This window comes from Centrocercus urophasianus, unplaced genomic scaffold (genome assembly GCF_019232065.1).
Source record: "Centrocercus urophasianus isolate 14NV4802_14NV808 unplaced genomic scaffold, USGS_Curo_1.0 seq_24, whole genome shotgun sequence".
Lineage (NCBI taxonomy): Eukaryota > Metazoa > Chordata > Aves > Galliformes > Phasianidae > Centrocercus > Centrocercus urophasianus.
This window is the reverse complement of record NW_024884800.1, coordinates 16,510,249-16,531,031: the sequence shown is the minus strand read 5'-3', so window position 1 is coordinate 16,531,031 and position 20,783 is coordinate 16,510,249. Positions and strand designations below refer to the sequence as shown.

At 43.1% G+C, this 20,783-nt stretch overlaps 1 protein-coding gene across 9 annotated transcripts in view; it reads right to left on the bottom strand.

Annotated features, from left to right (window-relative positions):
- Positions 1-6,464: 6,464 nt before the first annotated feature.
- KIAA1210 (KIAA1210 ortholog) overlaps positions 6,465-20,783 on the bottom strand; it is a 52,172-nt gene continuing 37,853 nt past the window's right edge. For 7 of the 9 annotated variants that reach the window (XM_042825381.1, XM_042825380.1, XM_042825377.1 and 4 more), the window contains exons 7-12: positions 17,954-18,163; positions 16,731-16,833; positions 13,660-15,237; positions 12,757-12,908; positions 12,222-12,324; positions 6,465-8,590 (exon numbers count right to left, since the gene is read on the bottom strand). In XM_042825381.1, coding sequence (XP_042681315.1) covers positions 8,418-8,590; positions 12,222-12,324; positions 12,757-12,908; positions 13,660-15,237; positions 16,731-16,833; positions 17,954-18,163 — 2,319 coding nt within the window. In that variant the 3' untranslated portion in view covers positions 6,465-8,417. The remainder of the gene's footprint in view (positions 8,591-12,221; positions 12,325-12,756; positions 12,909-13,659; positions 15,238-16,730; positions 16,834-17,953; positions 18,164-20,783) is intronic. The other 2 variants (XM_042825383.1, XM_042825375.1) reach the window with 2 other exon arrangements.

Below are 20,783 nucleotides of genomic sequence, written 5' to 3'. Positions count from 1 at the left end.
AACAAAAAACGAAACACAAAAAAAGGCCCAATTATAATCTTATTTAGACCAGATAATTCCATTGGCTTTAGTAGGTTTGTTCCTGACTGGCAGAGTTGTTCCCGAGATTTGAAAGAAAGCCCGGAGTGCCACTCAGCATTGAAATCCTTCTTGTTACATTACGTTTCCTTGGAAAACTTCATCAAGTCTGTTCTTGCTTAGGTCACTCCCAGAAAGAAAACCTCTTTGCTGTGGAACTGTGGCTGCAGACCCACACTGTTAATAAAAACAAATGCAAGAGCATAGCAAGAATATCAGTTCCATCTAGGAAAATTGTTGGGTTCATCCGCTCAGTCAACACAAAGGAGCCTGTGAGTCCGTGCTTCTAAAATTCCCATTCTCAGACTGAGCGACACTGCACAAGGCACAGAAATGGGATGTTCCAGCAGCCCTGGCTCCGCACGCTGCCAGCATCGCTGGCTCAACATCCTTCACATGGCAGAAGCCATGAAAAACTCATTTTAAGGACCAGGCTATTATGCAATGGCCTTGGTTGCATCAGCGCAGCAAGGAAAGCACTGGGGGAAAGTGAACTAAAAGCTGAGGCTCTGTGCCTGCAAGGCAGTGGCAGGGCAGGAGCAGAACCACTGACTTCAGGTGGGAGAGCTGTGGGCTCAAGGCAACCTGAGCTCCCTGCAGAGTGATCCACCCTGCTGTCTGCCATGCTGCCCTGTCAGCATTCCAGGGACACAAGCTGTCTTTGCAGAGAAGTGGCAGACTCTAAAAATGAACTGGTCCTGGCAGTATGGCTGTATTATCTCATTTTCAAAGGAGAAAGAGGAGAAATCCAAATGAAAAAGGGTGGAAAAAAATACAAAGCAGTATTACGAATGTCATTTCCACTGTCTACTTCATTGACTCCAGTAGTGTTGCAAACAAGACTAGTGTTACATGTACTCCATGTAGGTACAAGGCCAAATCAGTGCATGCAGTCATGTGGCCACCTCTGCTGTAGGAAAACCACCACCCCATGTAATTGAACGTACCATGAAGGACACCAGAGATCACCTTTGGACAATTCCTGGCAGCAGGTCACTCAGATGTTTGTGCTGAAGCTGCACAAACACTTCTCTTGCAGCACTGCAGCAGGGAGCTTCTGTCTGGAAGAAAAGCAAAAGGTCCTGCAGAGCTGAGTGACTGCTGGAGCAGAGGCAAGCACGCCGCATGGAGCAGCTACTCCTTGTTTGGATTGTAAAGGCTCCCAGAAGCAACTTACCAAACCTGGGCTTATGGAAAGTGCGTTTTCTTGGAGCTTGTGACTGACACCATAAGATCCTACAGATCACGCTGTTTGGTGGTGTTACATTGCCTGTTGAGCCTCCAGGCCGTGCTGTATGAGCCAAAGCCATCTCCAAGATGTCTGAGGCTGATCACAGCCCCAGAGTCATGCTGACCTGGTTTCCAGCCCTGGATTCCCAGGTGGTAACACCCATCTTCCCGCCATCCAGCATTGCTGGGCTCAAGATGGCAACACCATCCTTTGTCACAGCAGCCCCTGTCACTTTACACCCCGGGATGCATTGCTGCAGTCTGCACGAGGTGGGAAGGGCCATGTGTAGAACGTGGACGTGCCCTCCCTGAGGTCCCTGGGAATGAGATGGAACAAAGCTCTATGCTACAGGACCACATTTAACCCAGAGGCTTGGAGGAGATGGCAGGAAGTTTGCCGACTGCTACTCTGAAGGAAAGTCAACAAGCAGGGCCACAAAGCTTTGCTTCCAGCTGATATATGTAGGAACTAAAGGACATTTTCTAGTCAGGTCAGCAGTTAGAATATGCACGTGGAAGGAGAGACTAGAAACATATCTTCACTTTTATGAAGGAATGTACCAATGTCTTGCTCTACTACAGTCTCATATAAAGTTGTCATTAAGTAATTCCTCTTTAATGCATCATTCCCAGCAGTGGTTTTAATACGATAATCAAAAAACACGTTTTTCTGATCCTTGCCAGAGTGCTTTGCTGTGTGCTGGGCTTTGGCAGTAAGTTATGCTCTGAAACTATTGGGCAAGTAGCAAGTGAGAAATGATGTCAATATGCCTAGCACTTAATATGCAATGCAAATATTCCTGTTGATTGTTCTCTCTCCATATGTAGCACATCTTCACAGTCAGAGCTCTTTTTTTATAAACAAAGTGAAGCAAGGAGACACTTGTTTTCATAAAAGATCATAACACTAAGAGTGCTTATGTAATAAATTGTTCTGTCTAACACAGATGGAAAACACAAAATGGAAACACAGAAAATGAAGCTCTGTTTTCAAGCACCTCTGGTTTCCTTCCATGCAAATACAGATCAGGTCACTGATCTTTAAGCAGAGCTCTGTTGGCCTATGAAATGCTGTAGTGAAAATGCTAAGTCACACCCTGAAGCAGTGATGGAGCACCTGGTGGGAAGGCAGGGCCAACCCAGGGGAGCTCAGGTGCATGCAATGCAGCTGAGTGACCAGAATGTGTGGATCCAGGATCGACCCCTTCCCAGGCCTCATTTAAGGGCTGGCAGTAGATATGAGGGGGGTCCTTCTGCAGTTCCCTGCATACCTGAGGCCTTCTGAAGGTAAGCAGCTTCTTTCCTTTATTTGTGTGCCCATAGCTGTTCATTTGGGTGAATTCTCACTTGCTCCAGCCTAGGACCTTGCTGCTCTGCTTTCCATCATGTTACAAATTATGTGTTTTCCTCTCCTTCGCAATATGCGTGATTCAGGCTCCAAGCTGAGTGAGTGCCTGTTTTGTTTAAAATGCAGCTCTGGTTTTATGTAGATATATCCTAACTTGTGCATCTACTTGTGACAGAGAAGTCATTTTATTTACTCCCATGTGAATAAAACACACTTTCACAGCTCACAAAGCCCGTGGAAATTGTTTCTTCCTGCATGCACAACTGATAACATGCTGACCCTCTGGGGGGCACATCTCCCCTCTGTTTGCTTCTCAGTGACTGTTGCTTTTCTTCACTTGCCCATGTCAGTAGCGATGTACAGCCAGTACTTAGGCCAGCAGGAGTGACGCATTTATAGAAGGCAGCCAGCAACATCTCCTGCTTGCTAGCTCTGCCAGTGCCAATGGCACCGTTAAGGAAGGCTGCTGCGAGCAGCTCTATGGAAACACAACACAGCCCCAGGACTTTGACCCCTTCCCATACATTGCTGCCATTGCTACAACGGCCTTATTGTGTAATTTGGGAAAAAGTTACCTCAGTGCCACAGAAACAGATTCCAGAGAAGTGTGGCAAGCTTCTAATTTGGGAACACTCAACCTCACCCTGCTATGTTGGAAAAATACCTGTAAGTTGAAACTAATTTGGAGGCCGGAATAAGACAGTAGGGAAAATATAATGGAGTATCAACTGTAACTGCTTAACAAAATAGGTTAAGGAGATTTCTAAGCAGAGCAGCATTGCCAACGCTGACAGGTATGCAATCTTGAACTTGTTAGCTATTCACTGGATTCCTGTAAGACATGGTTAGCTAGAAAAGAAATTAAGGGAAAAGTAGGTTTGATCCTAGACGTGAAAAGGTAAAAAGTTTAGAGAAAGAAACTCTCTATATTTTTAAGGAGCTATTCTGAGGCAGAGAGAAGCAAAGATGAGAGTCCCAGGTATGGAACAGTTTTTTGTATTAGAATGTTTGTACCAGTCCCTTCTTTCTGCTTTTTCATTTCTATTTCAGACAAAGTTATATTAATGAAATACTCCATGACTTCAGTGGCTTTCATACCTACTTGTAGTTTTGGAACTAGGTTGGCTCATAGATCAGCGTAGGAATTGGTGGACAATAATCCTGTTTACATCAACAGCCTGTAGGTTTTTCTGAACTGCCTCTAAAGAAAACAGCTATTAAAAGAATTTATTTTTAAATCCCTCCTCACACAATAGGAACAATAATAGCATCTCACTATTTCCATAACCAATAATCTGCCCCTCAAGCTGGGAGAAGTTGCAGAACTTTGGCTCTGTTCCTTTCTTAGGAGCTATGTTGCACAGCTCTGCTATTTCAAGCGCTGCACTGCAGCATCCCACTGTGAGCCTTTTGTTTCTTGAGTTGTACCATCATTCTTCCACAGATTCACCTTCATCCTGCCATGCCCCTTCATTCATCCAGCTGGAAATACCTGAGCAGCTTTTCTGATCTGTGAAGATGCGTGGTTTTGTGTTCCAAGTTTAGAATTTATCCCACCTGCTTATTTCTATAAAATGTTTTTTTGTTTTTTGTTTTTTTGTTTGTTTTTTTTTAAAAAAGAAAGGTTGCACTCAATCTTTGTAGCAAGAACTGACTCGGGCTGTAAGAACAGCAACACCCCATATTGAATAACGACTCTTTGAGTACAAGCCAAAATGCGCACAGAATGCAAGCGTACCAAGCAACAAACCAAGGCCAAAATCCTAAACAGATGTCAGGATTACCTAAATGTGAGGGGTTCCACACCTTAATTGCCAACATTCCAGTGGCAAACGATGAGATGTTTGTCAAACCTGGGAAGCTCAATGTAAATGCAGGCAGGGAAGCATGCACTAGAGGAAAAGACAAAGAGGGACAAGTGTCTGACTCTGTAGGCAGCTAATTGCCTCTGTGGTTACTAGAATCCTTCCAGTAACAGTTCTGAAGGACAAAGTATGCCTAATGCCTTTTCTGTATTGATCTGCAAAGCACTTAACTGAGCAAATGGGACAAGCTCAACCTTTCTAAGCTGAGAAGTTCTACTGTAATATTAAATCTATAGGTATATAAATTCAAGCAATTAAAAAGAGTCTATTGCTGCTTAGGGGACTTTCTCTGTCCCAACAGGAAACAGGACAGCAGAGTTTTCAGAATGGTCAGTCATTCCTCACTATTCCAAGACCTTCTAAACCATGGTCATTGAAATGAGGACTGGCTCCATGGTGATATCCAGGGGTTTTTGATTCTTTGGGTGTATTTAAGGAGATGTTAAGCCATGTTCTGGTAATGAAAATGTTTTGGAGTACTGATAGTAGTGCGTAGCTTTGGAGGTCTTTGAATTATTTTCTTATTTCTTTGTTTAAATGGATTAATTCCTACTTGCCTGCAAACCCAGTTAATTGTAAGCTGATTCACAGCTGGATGATAACATAACAGTCTCTTTTAGCCCGATTCATTGTAGGTCACTGTTACAGTAAGAGGAACCTCCATAATCTCCAGTGAGGTGCATGCCAAGTTGCTGTTTGTATCTCTGATCTCTCCCATAAAAACATCAGGTCCTGTATCTGGATGAAGATCTACCTTTAGCCAGGCAGCAGGCGTTCTGAGCAGTAGAACTAAAATTCTAAACTGTGATTCCCTGTTGGACACAGTCCTGTATCTTCCTGCATGGCCTCCTCACACAACTGAACTCACTACCTTTCCCTATCAGTGGCACCAGTTTTCAGTGACTCCTTGTGATAAAGCATTTTTTTCCCCACACTTCATAGCTCCAAAACCTCCACCATATCACAAACAGCAACACACCTCACTCTGTCTCCTCCACTTTCACAACAGCTTCCAGTCTCCCAACTGTGATACTGTACAGTGAGTTGGATGTGGGAATCCACTTTCTGCAACACCCAGAAGCCCTGTTCTCCTTGGGGATGGCACTAGCACCCTCTGCTGTTGTACAGGAGCACCAAAGCCAGCTGAAGCCCAGTGCCAGCCCTGAGTGCAGGGCATCTCAGGGACAGCCCTCAAGATCCTTTGCTGAAGGCCCTGAGCCGCAGAACCTCACAGTTACACTCTTGGCAATGTGACTTCGCAGTGACTTTGAGGCAGCTAATTTCCAAAAGCAGTGATTGTATTTGAAAGTGATCATGTTGCTTTGGTGTTTTTTTGCTTTTTTGTTTTCTTAAACCATGCAGAATGAGCTTACTATGGCAATTATCTGCACTCATCTATCACCTACAATCTACAAGTGGGCAATGGCAAGTTGGAGCCTCACAAATGCAACAGTCAGCTTTTATAAATGTATTAGTAAATCACCAGTGATTCAATGTTGATTTTAAAACCTCACCTTGCAGTTACATGAGTCTAGTTCTGATTTCTTCCTCTCTGAGCTTTTTGTCCTCCTGGCTGTAGAAAGAAACTGGAATAAAATAACTTCAGAAACCCAGAAGGCAACTAAATACCAAATGCAGCATCTCATGATTCTCATGTTCCTTTCTTCTTTCTGAAAGCAACCCCAAGTGGCTGGTGAGTAACTCTGAAATCCATTCGAATGAGTATTCACAAAGTTTCTTGTGATCACAGCAGCGCAAGCTGACCATGACCTACGGGAGCTGCAGCAGCCCCAGAACAAAAGGAGCCATCAGCCCTCTGACGATGTTTTACATTCCTAAATAGATTTAGGAAACCTTATTAGTATGACCAGCTGTGCTGATCAGTGCCAGACCACACAAAGACATCCCAAGACAAGATCTATGCAGTATATCCATACAGAGAGTACATATTAAGCAAGTACCTCTTTTTAATTTTTTCCTTATAGTTTCCTTTCCTTCCTTTCCAAACAAGGGCCATCTATTGCTCACTGTTTCCAAGAAATTGCATCGTCACCACTGACAACCACATTTAATAGTAAAATAAAAATGAGAATGGAATACAAAAGGGGTTCCTTCAAGACAAGGATTACAAAAGCATCTGTACATACCAAACATAATGGAAACAAGATCAAAAGCAAAAACAGGGCAGAGATTCTAGTAACATTTGCAGTACTTTAGGGAAAGGACCCCAATTCCCACTAACCGAAAGAGAAGAGTTTGCTGAATAAGGCAATACATGTATTTTACATGGGGTCAGTGTAAGAGTCTGATGGGGTGGCAGCTGGACAGAACTTCAGAAATCAAAGCTGAGTATGTCCATTTATGTTACACTCAAAAGCTTCAGAGGAATACAGATACTTCAGATTTTTTCAAAAGAAGAAATTGCTGTTAAGAGAAAGAAAACAAGTAGTAAAATAGGCCTGGATTAACAAACCAGCAGTGAAACTCTTAGTCTTTTTTGTGTCAGTACGAAACAAACAGAATCTATAGCTTCAGTGTGCCTACTTGAGTAAGTTTTCACCTATCTAGAAGAGTCCACAATCTAGCTCTTAATTAATACTGTTTTCAATTATTGTGATCTATATATTTAGATTTAGGCCAAGACTGGAAGACTGAAATCTTCCTATGTGATACCTATTTTTTGTTTTGCAATTAGTCCTAACTTTTTTTCCTCAAAAATACCTGCCACCTTTCCAACTAAAAACTGCCCATCAGCCAAGTCGGCCTTCAAAGTTTGCACTGACTGTAAACAAGAATTTAAATGTGCAATCCTGCAAGAAAAGACAAAAAGGACCACTGGGTGCCATTGGCTTTTAAGCCACTAACATCATTTTATAGAGCTTTTCTTTCAATAGCCTGCTCCCTTCAATGATGGCATTTTTAGTCTGATGTTGGGTTACCAATTAAGGGTGGATGACTCACTGGGGAAAGCAGCTCCTTTATCACACAAGAACGTGGAAAATGGAGTGGCCTTTGTTGAACACATGCTGTGAATTTCCAGGTAGCAACAAGTTTCCATCCGCTGCCACTCTTTAAGAGAGAGGGTCTGTTGATGAATCTCACAAAAAAGAAACCACTCTTTGCCATAGTTAAAGGAAGAAGTTTTTTGAGGGTTTGGTTTGTGGGTTTTTTTTGGTAGATTATTCCAGATTTCCAAACAGACAACCAAAAACAGAGTGGATGCTAGAGCATGATGGTTTTCTAGGATGTGGGAGAGAAAAGGAGGCATGTGCCTCTGGGTCATTCCAACCTGGCATCACTGAGCAAAGCACAAGACCTGCAGCATTGTGATTTCAAATTATCCAAAAGGCAAAATGACTCCAACTCACAGTGCTGCTGTTTGGATCCTGCAGCTATCACAAAATAGGTCCATTAGCAATCAGAAGCAAAAGAGGGCCATTACACACAAGTGTGATGACATCAATGCCCATGAGTCACAGTGATGCATCAGTATACAGCATCATATCTATTTTGTAGCACACATTAATTCCTTAGCCAAAAACACATTGCACAAAACACTACATTGTTCATGGAAACTTTAAAAACATATTTAGCAAGGGAAACATTTCAAAAGCCTGAAGCATGTCTTCTTAGAACATCAGTGTCTTTTAGTCAAATACGTAAGTGTATGACATAAAGATCAAGTTTTCCTAGTACTTGGTAGTACAAAATGCTCTGCTTGCTAATACTTCAAAATTGAGCCCCAGGTGGCATTTCTTCACTGTATGTTCACATACAGCAGTTTGAACAAAAGTTCTAAGGCTCTAATTTCTTGGAAAAATGATCACAGTGAAGAAGGATTTAAATGGAGTTAATGCAGCTATTGACGGTACAAAGAAGGATGTCCACATCATTTGCTATTGTACAATCTGGGGCATTTCACTCCATGCTTTGGCTTTCTTCTTGGCCAGGGATAGCCAGGGTGGTTCAGCAGGACTGCATGGTGTCATTGGCAGGTTAGAAGAGTGTCTTGTTTCCTTTTCAACAGCAGGAATCACAGATGCTTCCTGAGCAATAGGTCCAACTTTACCTGCCAACAAGAAGATAGCCATCACTCATCAGAAGGCTAGAGAGTTAAAAACTCACTTTCTGCCAATAATATTTTTGTTCTCTGGAAAGAAAATCATTTTACAGCCCACAATGTCTGTGATTCAAGAATAGAAGTCAGAGAAATTACTAAACTGGATATCACTGGCACGATCTGGTCCAGCTACAATGAAAGCTAGGACCAACTATTGCGATGGAAAAAATTGTATCAAGTTTTAGTTGATAAAGCTGTCTGCAAAAGAATCTTCTCCTCAGCACTAGCAGCAAGTGCCTAGACCCTGACGTATGAGGATGTTCTTCAAAATTCTTCAGACCTGAAGACTGCAGTCCCAGGCATTTTTATAACACATCATCAGGGCTAATTCATTTCTTAATCTTTTCAAACTCTTAATTGCCATGACAGTGCCAAGCAAGGAGCTCCACTGGCTTCTTCTGCTCTGTGACTGGCAAGAATATCTGGGAATAAAACTACTGAGTATGAAGGAAAATGGAAGCAAAATACTTGCAGGGCAAGGATCACCCCAGGCTCACTGAAGGCTTAAAAGAAACTGGTAGATGGTCTTCAATTCTGCTTCAGAAATATTGTTAAGTACTAGGTAGAGGTCAAATGCAAGAAGGTGGGATTCTGGAAGAGTTAGGTGCTCCTTTTAATTGCAGCCTAACACAAGCCTGTCATCCTCACAAAGGGCGAAAGACTGTAGATAGGGCTCCTTGTATGGCTTTGAGTTACTGTTTAGAAAAGGCATCCTCCCTCCATCTTCTTAGAGAATTTTCAAGATTGATCACTTCAGACAGCCTGGCATGGGGCATCACAGGTACAGCTCACATTTCTCAAGATATGATTCACAAGTCTTTCAACATTGTGCTCTCCCCATCCCTTTCAACCCATACAGGACATTATTTTCATGTCCAAGTCAAGCTGGGAAAACTCAAACATTTCCTCAGTACCACATCAGCCTGTGTGTGGCATGTGTCTGGCAAGATGAGGCTGCTGTGCTCCAGCACAAGAACAGAGGCCACATAGGGACTTGTGCAACTCTAAGTACAGGAAGCTTGATCTTGCACACACTTAAATCAATGAAAAATGTCAATCAGCTTCACCAGCCACACTCCAGATCAAAGCCGAGGAAGTTCCATGTCTCCATGCAGGAGGTCTCCTTTCACAGCCCTGACTCAGTGCTATCCTTGCAGGAGGCAAGCTATACTTAGGAATAATGGAGGAAGTGTGCTATCCACTAAAACCAGGCTGCAGCTCTACATGCACAGTACATTTTTTTGAAAGCATCTAGGAGGATATAGGAATTTAAGTGTACTGAAATCTTGAAAATGGGTTTTCACTTTTCGGGAGACAAACCTCACCATGCTTAAGCAAAGTGAAAGAGAGAAGAGGCAAGCTGGGTAGTCTTCCCATGGTTATGGAACATGTGGGCACGGGCCGTCACACAGCAAAACAAACCAAACGCACTCAGCTGCATAAGTATCTGATTTCTTGGAATTTGTTTCCAAACTTAGCTGACACTGAGCTGTCCTGGCTTTTGCTGCTGCGTACAGAATGTGCAGAATTGTACACAAGGCCTCAGCCATCTATTATGGGAGAAGAAAACTGCTCAAGTTAACGTAAGCCAAAAAACAAAATCCAAATAAGTATCTCCTCTGGATACTGAATCTAAATCCCCTCCACCAACAGCACCTTCAACTGGGTGAACTGCTGGCTGTGCTAATGGGAACTGAATAGGAAGAGGAGAGTTTACATTTGGGATTCCTAACTTCCTGCTCACGTGCTGATTGTGCTGAGTGTTTCCAAAGTGTGGTTTTCTGAGTAGTTAAGGAGTGATGTTTCCCCTAAACATCAGACTGATTAGAGTTCTCTTTGACATTCCAGGAGTGGAAGACTATCCCAAAAACGCTGTCCCTGGAGGGGAGAAATAGTCCTTGGTTATCAGGAAACTAGTTCAGTTCTTGGGAAGAGGTGATGCAGAAAAATTCTGCTGCAAGGCTCACAGGCAGGATGAGTTCTACTAGATGAGTAGCAGCACGCTTTGTGCAGTTCTGGGCTTCTGCTGAAGGGTGCATGGCTTCCAAGACATGGATAATTCAATGCAGAAATCCAGCCTGTTTGGGACAGCCTTTCAAAGGAAGACTGCCATTTTATCTGAGCAAAATTCTCACTTTGCAACTAAAACCGTGAGATGAAGTTGGCCTATAACAGAATACTTTCTAAAAAAGATGGTATTTTCATCCCCTACCCATAGTTCGACTAGCAACAGACATAGAGTCTCCCTGCAGGTGCACATCCTCAGCTGGTCAGCTGCCTGGAGTAAGAGAGAAAGCTCATTCTGTAGCACTTGTAAACTCAGAAAGGGATGAATGGCCTATAAAGGCTACCATGGGGAAGAGGCAGGGATGTTAACCCCTTAGTATCTCTAATAACAAGAATTCTGGGTGCTGTGGATTGTAAGGGGAAAGTGGCCTTGTAGTGAAAGTGTCAGCAACAGGGATCTGGATCAGAGCCACTCCTCTGACACACTGAGGCATTTCTTATCTTCTTAGGCAGCATCTGAAATCAATAGTTTTCAGCTCACATAAGATGCTTGCACAGCGGAAGAACTGGCTTATCTGTACCTAGCTGGAGCGTGCTTGGCACCACACTGAGTGAGCAGGGAGGTATAAGCTGCAGCCCAGCAGTAGCCCTGAAAAAGGCATGTGAGTCACAGCGTCTGAGTCACACTCTTCCCTTGCATTTCTCATACAGAGAATCAGAGTTAATAGGGCAGGAGGGGGGCCTTTCAACCTCTGCTCTCCCAGGGGCGGAAATGACTCTTACCTGTATTATTCCTGAGGAGCGATTATCTAACCTCTTCTTGAACGTATCCAGCAATGGAAACTGCAGACTATCTAGAAGACCTTATCCTATTCTGTGTATCAGTACTCTTTATTGTTAGGAAGTTTTTCAGCCTCCCCAGTGCATTCTAAGCTCATGCAGGGCATGAGCTTCCTCTCTGCAGCAAATTAAGTCCTTCTGTAGACTAAACAACTCCACTCCCATCAGTATTTCCTGGCTGACTGGAGGTCTAGAAGACCCGACCTTTTTGCTGCGCTGTTCTGGACACTATCCAACTTCAACTGCTTCCTGGAAAATATTTTTTATTATTGATCTTTGCCAGTAATAAATCACCGTTCTGTTTAAATGCCATTCCATGAACAGGCCGTGGAGATGAAAGCACATCACTTGCTTTCTCTGCTGAAAAGCCAGTGCATATAAAACTTAAACACATGACCTAACACATATACAACTTATATGCAAACTACAGTCTGAACAGGCCTCATACAAAGTATGCTGATTATACAAAAGAATAGAATCATGGAATCATTAAGGTTGGAAAAGACCTCTAAGATCACGTAGCCCAATCATCCACCTACTATCAATACTGCCCACTAACCCATGTTCCTTAGAAGCACATCTACACAGTTTTTGAACACCTCCAGGGATGGTGACTCAACCACCTCCTTGCACAGCCTGTTCCAGTGCATCACCACTCTCCATTCCCTACCACTCTTACCACTTACTGGTGTAAATTATACCCATTATGTAAAGATGTGGCTGAAAGAGATACCTGCTGCAGCACACACACTGGTCTTCATTTGTGGTTTCTTCTCCTGAGTCCTCAAGCTAGAAGGCATGTTCTTCTGTATGTTCTCACTACCACAGATGACTTGCTAGAAAAGGAGGAAGAGAAAAAGAAAAGGCAAATAAGAAACCTGCCAGACAGCTGTGTTCCTAAAGCTTGCCATTAGAACTCTGGTAGCATCTCCAAATCTAACTATGGAAATGCAGAAAAGGCCAGACAGGAATAGTTAGGGAGGGAGAAGACAAGAAGTAAGATAGTTGTTACAAATACAGGGTCACTGCACATGCAAACAAGTTATCCTCTCTTTCTCACTGAGCAGGAATTTAAGGCTTGCAGAGGAAATATATGCAAGAGTCAGTGGAGAAGCCAGACCTTCAGTACATCTTCTGCAGTGAAGCAGAAGCACTGGAGCAGATTTGTGAATGCTGTCTGTAGGACACCAATGGTGAGAAAGCTGCTGCACTGCAGAGCAGCTCTTGGTGAAGGATTTACCCCCAGGTAACTTTACTTGGCACTCTACCTCCTCTCGATCATCTTTGCTCGAGGTTTGCTCTTCAGCCTTCTGTTCTTTGGCAAGAGGGTGGTCCTGGAAACCCTTTTGTTTTAGTTTTGCCACGGAGATCCAAGCCGGCTCAGAGGAAGCAGTTTCCAAATGTAGAGAGAATACTTTTTCTATAGAAGAAATATTTTTGCAATAAAGAAGGGATTTAGGTCAAATCAGCCAAAAGCTAGTGTGTTTTCTGTTTTAAATCCTTCTGCTTCTGTAATACCCTTTGAACACCAGGGAGATAAAATTACCTTCCCTGATGATCCTGTCCTTGGCATTAACCACTTCTCTGTTTATTCTACGGTTTTTTACTCAACTCTGCTTCCGTTTAAGTCAATGGCAGAACTCCCACTGGGACCATTGTGAACCGGATTTTGCCTTTGAAACAACATCCTTACACCGCAGACTGCAGTAAGATAACCATTATTTTTTCATGTCGGCTGTAAAACACAGGCTACCATTTTGCCTTTTGAGTATTTTAAATTAAGTGACCATAGGAAAAAAAAAACATGCCCAGTGCAACTCCTAGTTAACACTACTGCAGTCTGGAAAATTAACTACAGAACAGCAGCAACTTTTACAAAGCTGTGTTAAAACGCCAACTACATGCAGAAATAGGTTGCACCAGAAATATTCCAGATGCCCTTAAGCTGTTATTCTGACATTATTCTTGCTGGAACACACCCCTCATTAAGATAAGCCAAGAATTCTCTTGACTGGCTCAATCATCAAGCTATGAAATGATGGTAATAACCATCATCAAACTCAGCTCAAGGCTGAGTTTGGTCCTCTTCGAGAGGATTTTATCTTCTGTTTGCCATTTTTTCAAAGGTCACCACTTCCTACAATGTTTGAGTAAAAGTACAGCATAAATACCTGAAGGTTTAGTACTATTTTGCTTCTTTGTCCCTTCTTCTGATCTTGTCTTGGCAGGACTTTTGTCTTCTAAATCGGCTTGTTTTAAAAATGATGTTGTGCTGACAGGAAGGCTGGGAGATGGCTTCCCAATGCTCGCTGGCTTCTGATCCTCCTTGACTGCAGCAGAAGCAGTGGAAGCAGCTGAGGGAAGCAGCTTTGGAGACTCAGCACGGCTTTCACTCTGGTACTTCAGTAAAGAAGATGTCCTCCTTAATTTGACCCCAAAAGGATTTTCAACACTTTTTGCTTCATGGTCAGCCCACTCCAGAGAAGAATTCAAATGCAAATCACCGTCCCTACAATCTCGATCAAATCTGTTGGAGTTATTTTTCATGGAATCCTGGATGACTGCATGTTGTTTTGTTATTCCTTCAAATAACTCTGGTCTTACAGGGGAGGTTGGGGAACTTCTCATATAGGAATCTTCCTTTGAATTTGACCCCCCCGAGAGAGATCTTTGCCATGCAGGTGCAATGGTAAACCTAACTGGCTTCGCAGCAGCAGTCTTTAGCAGACTTTGTATATTTTCTTCTGAGGACTGACTGTCTTTCTCTGGTTTCCTGTGAGAAGCTGCACTGCTTACTTGGTACTTACAGTCATCGTTAGAAGAGACATTACATGTCAGTCCAGCCAAACTTGAAGAGGCCAGACTTTCAATGGAAAGCTTTTCAGAAGCATGTGATGTGCAGGTTTGCTGACTGACATGGTTATCCTTTGAAACAGGACAAGGTATTGCTGCTTTAAGGCATCGTTCCAATTTGCTGGGAGGTAGCATGCAACCTGCTTCTAACACAGACGCAGCAGTGTCTGGTTTTTTTCCTGCACTGCCTTTGGATGGCTGAAATTCTGTTTTTTCACAAGTTTCACTGTCATTTCTTGTCACTGAGCTGTTGTCAGACTTCAAAACATCCACTGTCTTGACGTCAGAACACTCTGAATCAGCTACAGCAACCTGTGAAGTGCTCAGAGCGGTATTTAAGACAGACTGGTTGGAGCAGCTCTCATTAATACCCAGAGAAGCTTCTACTTTGCCAATCAATAGTGTACCCACCTTTTCCTGGTCTTTGACATTTTGGTCCACAGATTTTGCTGGGGAGTTTTGTGCAACATATGCCAATGCAGTTATACTCTCCGTTTCAGTGCCACTGCTAAACAAGTTAGCTGCTAGTACACCTGGAAGCACAACAGCTCCTGCTTCAGTTTGTTGAGATTTTGGAAGTGCAGATGCTTCCATATCGGTATTTTGCTGATGTAAATTCAGTTCCCCAGAAGTCTCACCTGAACACTGTGGCACTGCAGCACTGTGCTGTTCCCCCAGGCTCACTGGAGGAGACTCAGGTCTCAGAAGAGATGTGGCTGCATTACAGTGATGGTCCACATCTGGAAGGCATGCATCTTCTTGCAGCAGAGTACAAGAGTCTTCTGCCATAAGTGTGGAACTGTAGGAGTCAGGGTAAGCATCAGCAGGACATTTTACACTTGGTGTCTCCTTAGAACCACCTCCCTTTTCACCATGCTCCACATGGGCTGATAAGCCTATATTAAACAAGAGAAGAGCGTGCATTTCAAGGTTCAGGCACCATCTATATTAGTAATTCATACCAGAAAAATGGCTGTTAAAGCATATTTTACAATAAAGCTAAATGAGTGTTGTCTGCTCAAGGTGTACCTTATCACTGGCTGTTTAGTTCTTTCCCGTGTGCATCCCTGTTTGTAAAGCTAACAAACAGATTTCTGGATATCTGGATTTCCCTAGATATTTCCTCATGCATATACCTAAAACAGTTGTCTAGATTGACCTGGAGGATTTTTTTGTGTTTGAACAGAGGATCTCAGCATCAGGTAGCACAGCCTCCTGGAGCTGCGGCAGGGCTGCTGAGCGCCTGCATGGCAGAGAGATGTCTGCACATGGAGTAACTCTGATGTGTCTCTCTGTGAAGCAGCTCAAGGGACGGCTGCAGGGACAGGCAATGCATGTACCCCAAGTGAGATAAGCAGCTCACCTGGGGTTGATGTTACCCTTTATCAACTATAGAGTGTACATTAAATTCAATCCTCCCTGAGCACCTGAGACCCACCAACCTGCACTGATATCTGGGAAATCTGGGATAGAAATACACCAGCAAGACTCACCACAGCTGACACCTTCAAGTGCAGACTCAGACTCTTCTCCAGCCCCTAACCTGTACTGATGTGTGCGATTACTCCTCCCCATGTGCAAGACTAAAACACAATTTGTGTACAGCAGACTCAAATTAATGCAGTAGAGATGCCCAGCTAGCAAGCAGGCGATATCTGTGTGCTCCATTTGGTGCTCGCTCCTGTGAAACAGCAGGAATCCTCAGTGCTTTTCATGCAAATGACAGACACTAATTTCTTGAGCTAGCAACACTTAGCTAGCTCCCACAGGGTCAGGCCATGAGTCTGCCCTGAAAACAAGATGCCAACATTCCCACTACACTGTAGCATTACCATCAGTCAGTGCACTTTTAATATAGTGCTAAGTAAAAATGTATGCATTATTCTGCAGAAATTTCAGTTGCTTTTACAAGTTAGATTACAGCTGTTTTACCACATGTAATTAGCTGTTATTCAAATGATAAGAGGGAAGGCAGGAGAGGAAGGTCTAGTAAACAAGCCAATTAACGCCACCTTACACATGTAACATACAATTACAGAATCACAGAATCATAGGATCACAGAATGGCTTGGGTTGGAGCAATGCTGAGGTTGTTTTCTTCCGAGTTTCAGGAAACTCATCCCCAGCCAATGTGAACTAGCCAGCTGTGTAGAACTTCTGAACCTGGTACATTCACCTCACTTATTTTTCACACTGTCCTCAAAGAGCACCACAGTTTGACTGAAGAATATGATGTCGTCACCATCACACTTCAGCATCCAGGACTGGTTTTAAAGTATAAAACTGAGAAGGTGCCTGGTTTGAAAGAACTCTCAGCCAAAATAGGTCATGTAGGCCTATTATAGAAGAGTTCAATCCACTGTTTTGGAAAGTCACAAGTTTGCATTACCTTCCCAATCACTTTTATGCTGGTCACTTTCAAGTAATTCTGTTGGATTTCCCTTCTTTTCAGGAGTTTCATAAAGGCATGCTTCTTTTTCTATGTGTTCCACCTAATGAAGTGCAGAAAGATGTTTTAATTAAAGAATAATGCACAAAAATTGTATTTTATAAATACACATGGATGTTTTTGAATACACAAAACATTTAGAAACGAAACCTGTCTTCTGTAATTTACCAACACTGTGGGTAACGTTCTATCCCAGTTAAGAAGCTCAAAATCATTCATGTTTTAAACTATCAAAGGTCTCTGGAAAACTCTGAGGTTCATGTACTCTGAGAGAATGAACATGTTTTGAAGAGGTCACCCAAGCAACCTGATGACAGAACAGAGCAAGGCAGAGACATCACCACCACTTCTGGTACCTCTGACCACCATTCCAATTAGCTTTTCTCCTTCAGCACTACAGCTGCACCAGCCACAGCACAAAAACATCCAGCAAAGATGCTACAGGGCCCAAGTTTCCAAGCAAACCTCATTCTATATTCCAGTCTTCCAAAATTTCCAGCTCTCCCTCCCTTCCTCAGAGTGGGGCACTTCTAACTCCAGGACAGATTGCCATGCATGGGTCTATGATGGAGGGGGCACACGCAGTACAGAAGGGTTGTTCCTTTTTCCTTCATCCTCCAGCTTCACTGCTGCCTTTCCTTGTGGCAAACGTCACCTTCACATTTCCTAGAGGGCAAGAAGACAAGCCTCTCATCCTAATTTCTCTTTTCCAGGAGGTTTCTCATCCCATTATCACTCAAGTATACTTTCTCAGGCCACAGAGACAGCTCAAGACTTTCTGTATTTTTTTTGTTTTCATCCACCTCAGCAACAGATTCTCACAAGCAAAGGCACAACCCTTCCTAAGACCCTTCCTTCGGCATAAAAAAAAAATTACACCAAAGATAATCTGAAATTGTTTGTAGAAATAGGCCTGGGCTTCTTTAAAACTGAAAACAAGCTTTTCAAACAATATGGATGTTTTTACAGATGAGTCATAACATGAAATTTTTTTGAGTGAATAATGAAAAAAAATTAAGTTGCATTTTTATTCAGCATCTATTTCACTGAAGTAATGGGTTGGAAAAAATCATGTGGTTTGTCACCTATTTCCAGAAGGCAAAAAGTAAAGGAAGGTGAGCATGTTCTTTCTGCACAGGAATTCTTTTGCAGAGGAGACCCACCTGGCTTTGCTGGCTCTTGCTGGTAAAGCCCTTCTGTCTCCGGGGGTTGATGGCAATGCGGTGCCGGGCAGCAGAGGTGTCCAGGCAGCCCAGGGGGCTGGCAGGGATGGTGAAGTCAATGGGAAGGGAGCTGCTGCCCCGTGAGCCTGCAGCCCCTGGAGCAGCAGAGGCTGAAGGACTGATGGGCCTGGAGGAATCTCCAGAAGGTATCTGTAAAACACAGACATGTCACTGTATGTTTTGCCCACACTCCCACAGCTCTGAAACATCATTCCTTTGTTAGCTTACTCTGTTTCAGAAGCCTGAAACAGACATAAATCCTTACTTTAATGTCTAATGCACGTCTGATGTCTATGCATGTCTAATGTTTTTTCTGCACAGAGATTCCTCAGCTCTGCATGTTCGCAGCTGTACATTACACAGAAGTGAGAAATGCCCACTGCAAGTGCCTCAGCTGCCCCTTCCCACTTAGTGTCTGAGAAGCCATTTGCAATATATATATGCACCAGCAGGAGACACTGGTGCAGTTTTTATAGATGCCTTTTCTTCCAGATAATGAGACACAATGCAGGAATGTACTATTAAAAAGCCACAGTAGCATGGGTGTTTTCTCCTCATTCCTTCTACTTCTAAGAAAGTTACCACAACCACTCAGCTCTTAATATCACCCTCCCAGGATAAGAACCAATGCTTCTCTCCAATACATCTCCCAGACCCATCTCCCAGACAGGGGTGTGGATCTCGTCCCCATACCGGTGCTGCTCTGGGGATCTGAACAGCAGCAACCTTAGATTAAATGATCAAAATACAGCATTTACAGGAATGCTCGTAGAGAAACCCCTAAACATGCAGTGGGACTGGTACTGTTACTGATTTGAAATGCAGACCTGCAAAATGTCACACATGCTCAATAAGTTTGATTCAGTCTAACACACTCACTACTTTGGCTCTGGACACAGAAGCAGGTGAAACAGCCATGGGCTTGGCATTTGGCTTGGTTTAAGCCTGATATACTGCATGGAATGTGAAGCATATGTATGCTGATAAGGTTCTAAAGATAATGAGAGCATCTTACCAACTGAGCTACAAAAACTAAGTATGCTGTTTTGTGTTTAAAGCAACTGAAGCTCATTTCCTTATTCCCTATGCCATCGTCGGACTGAAACAAATTACAACAGAATGTCTGAGATTCTGCTCACAAAAGTTTTATACATTGTGAAAAGACAAAGAAGAATACATCTAGTAAATTGTTATTACTATAATTCTGTAAGATTAATGTTATGCTAAGCTCAAAAGGATCACATTCAAGTTCTTCTGCCTTTCAATTATGGAATCACAATTCTGCTTATTTAATATACAAACCACCTAAAACTAGCATCTGAGCAGCTGCTGTTATAAATGGCAAATGTATACAGCTTATTCCACTGAGGATATTCAGGATATTTTTTTCCTGTGAGCACTGACTGATGACTGGTATCTTCTCTCACCAACAGCGGAGCAGAGACAGGCTTTGCACACCAACATTGGAGGATAAGGTAGATTTGGTGCTGGTTCTCATGCAGTGATGGAAGCCTGCACAGAGAGTGCTGTGAGGCACATTTCCTACAGAGCGTTTGTGCCAAAAAATTGTTCCCAGCCACAGAAGTGGAGGCCCTACTTTGATTTTATTTGCCCTGGGCTGAAGTTAGATTTCCATACAGACTCTCTGGCAAAGCAGTGTCAGTGCTGGTCAGTGTCTCTGCAAAGTCACCTGATGCTGGCTTTGACAGTCTCAGATTTATCCCCAGGTAACCAGGAAGTTGGCATCTATAAATGCAGAAGTCTCCAAGAACTGACACCAGCGATGCATCAGGGTTTTTCACACAGCATGAAAGGTCTTGGAAAGCCCAGGAACATAACAGAGGGGGTTCAGAGATGTTCAGTAGCCATCCTCTGCGTCAAAAGCAAGTAAAATGTAAACCACCACACTGTGTGTCGATTCACACTGCTTAGGATTGAATTCTCTTTAATAAATACAAACATGTTATTAAATGGAACAAATGTTGCTGAGTTCTCGGTGCTCTTCAGCATTTCTTTCATCTTTGGGATGAGGTCACTCCCTGTAGCAACTTGTTCTACTAGTTCAAATCCTGGCATTACACAAAGACCTACAAATGCTACTGAAAAAAACACCTGATGATTGCTTCGGAATTACGACTTTTAGTTTTAATAAACATATTAGGAAGATTTCTGCTTAGCCAAACTGCTCACCAAAAAAATACCAGGTAAAGAAACAGATGCTGCACTGTAGAAATTAGCCAGATTCCTAGGGAAGTGGTGAGAAAAAGAAAGAACCTTTCCTTTCCAAAGAATCTTTCCATTCCTAAAGGAAAGGATCAAGGGATGACCATGCAGGAAAGCACCTGGTCTCAACCGTAGACAGGGAAGCTGAGCTGGTTTCTCTCTCCTTTTTCAAAGGCTGGAGAAGGAGAGAATGAAAGCGAGTTTCCTCAGCCATGGGCTGGCACGAAGCGTTTGAGAGTGTGGGGTGGGCAGGAACTCCACTCAGCTCCAACCAGCAGGGACAGTCAAGGAGAAAACCAACAAAGCACCCTGCAAAAACATGACCTCTATACATTTTGCCAGGCTGGTCAAGTAACAGAATGTGTTGTCCTGACAGCAGAACTTGCTGCTTGTGATAGTCACTTGTCATTCAGAGGAAATGCCAAATCAGTGCGGAGCTTTTCCTGAGGAATGTGGTGTAAAAAGGACAGATCCTGCACTTACTGCCAGTGATGAGAAGCAGGCCATTGCTTGCAAGCCACTGGTCGACAGGTGTTATTAAGCTGTA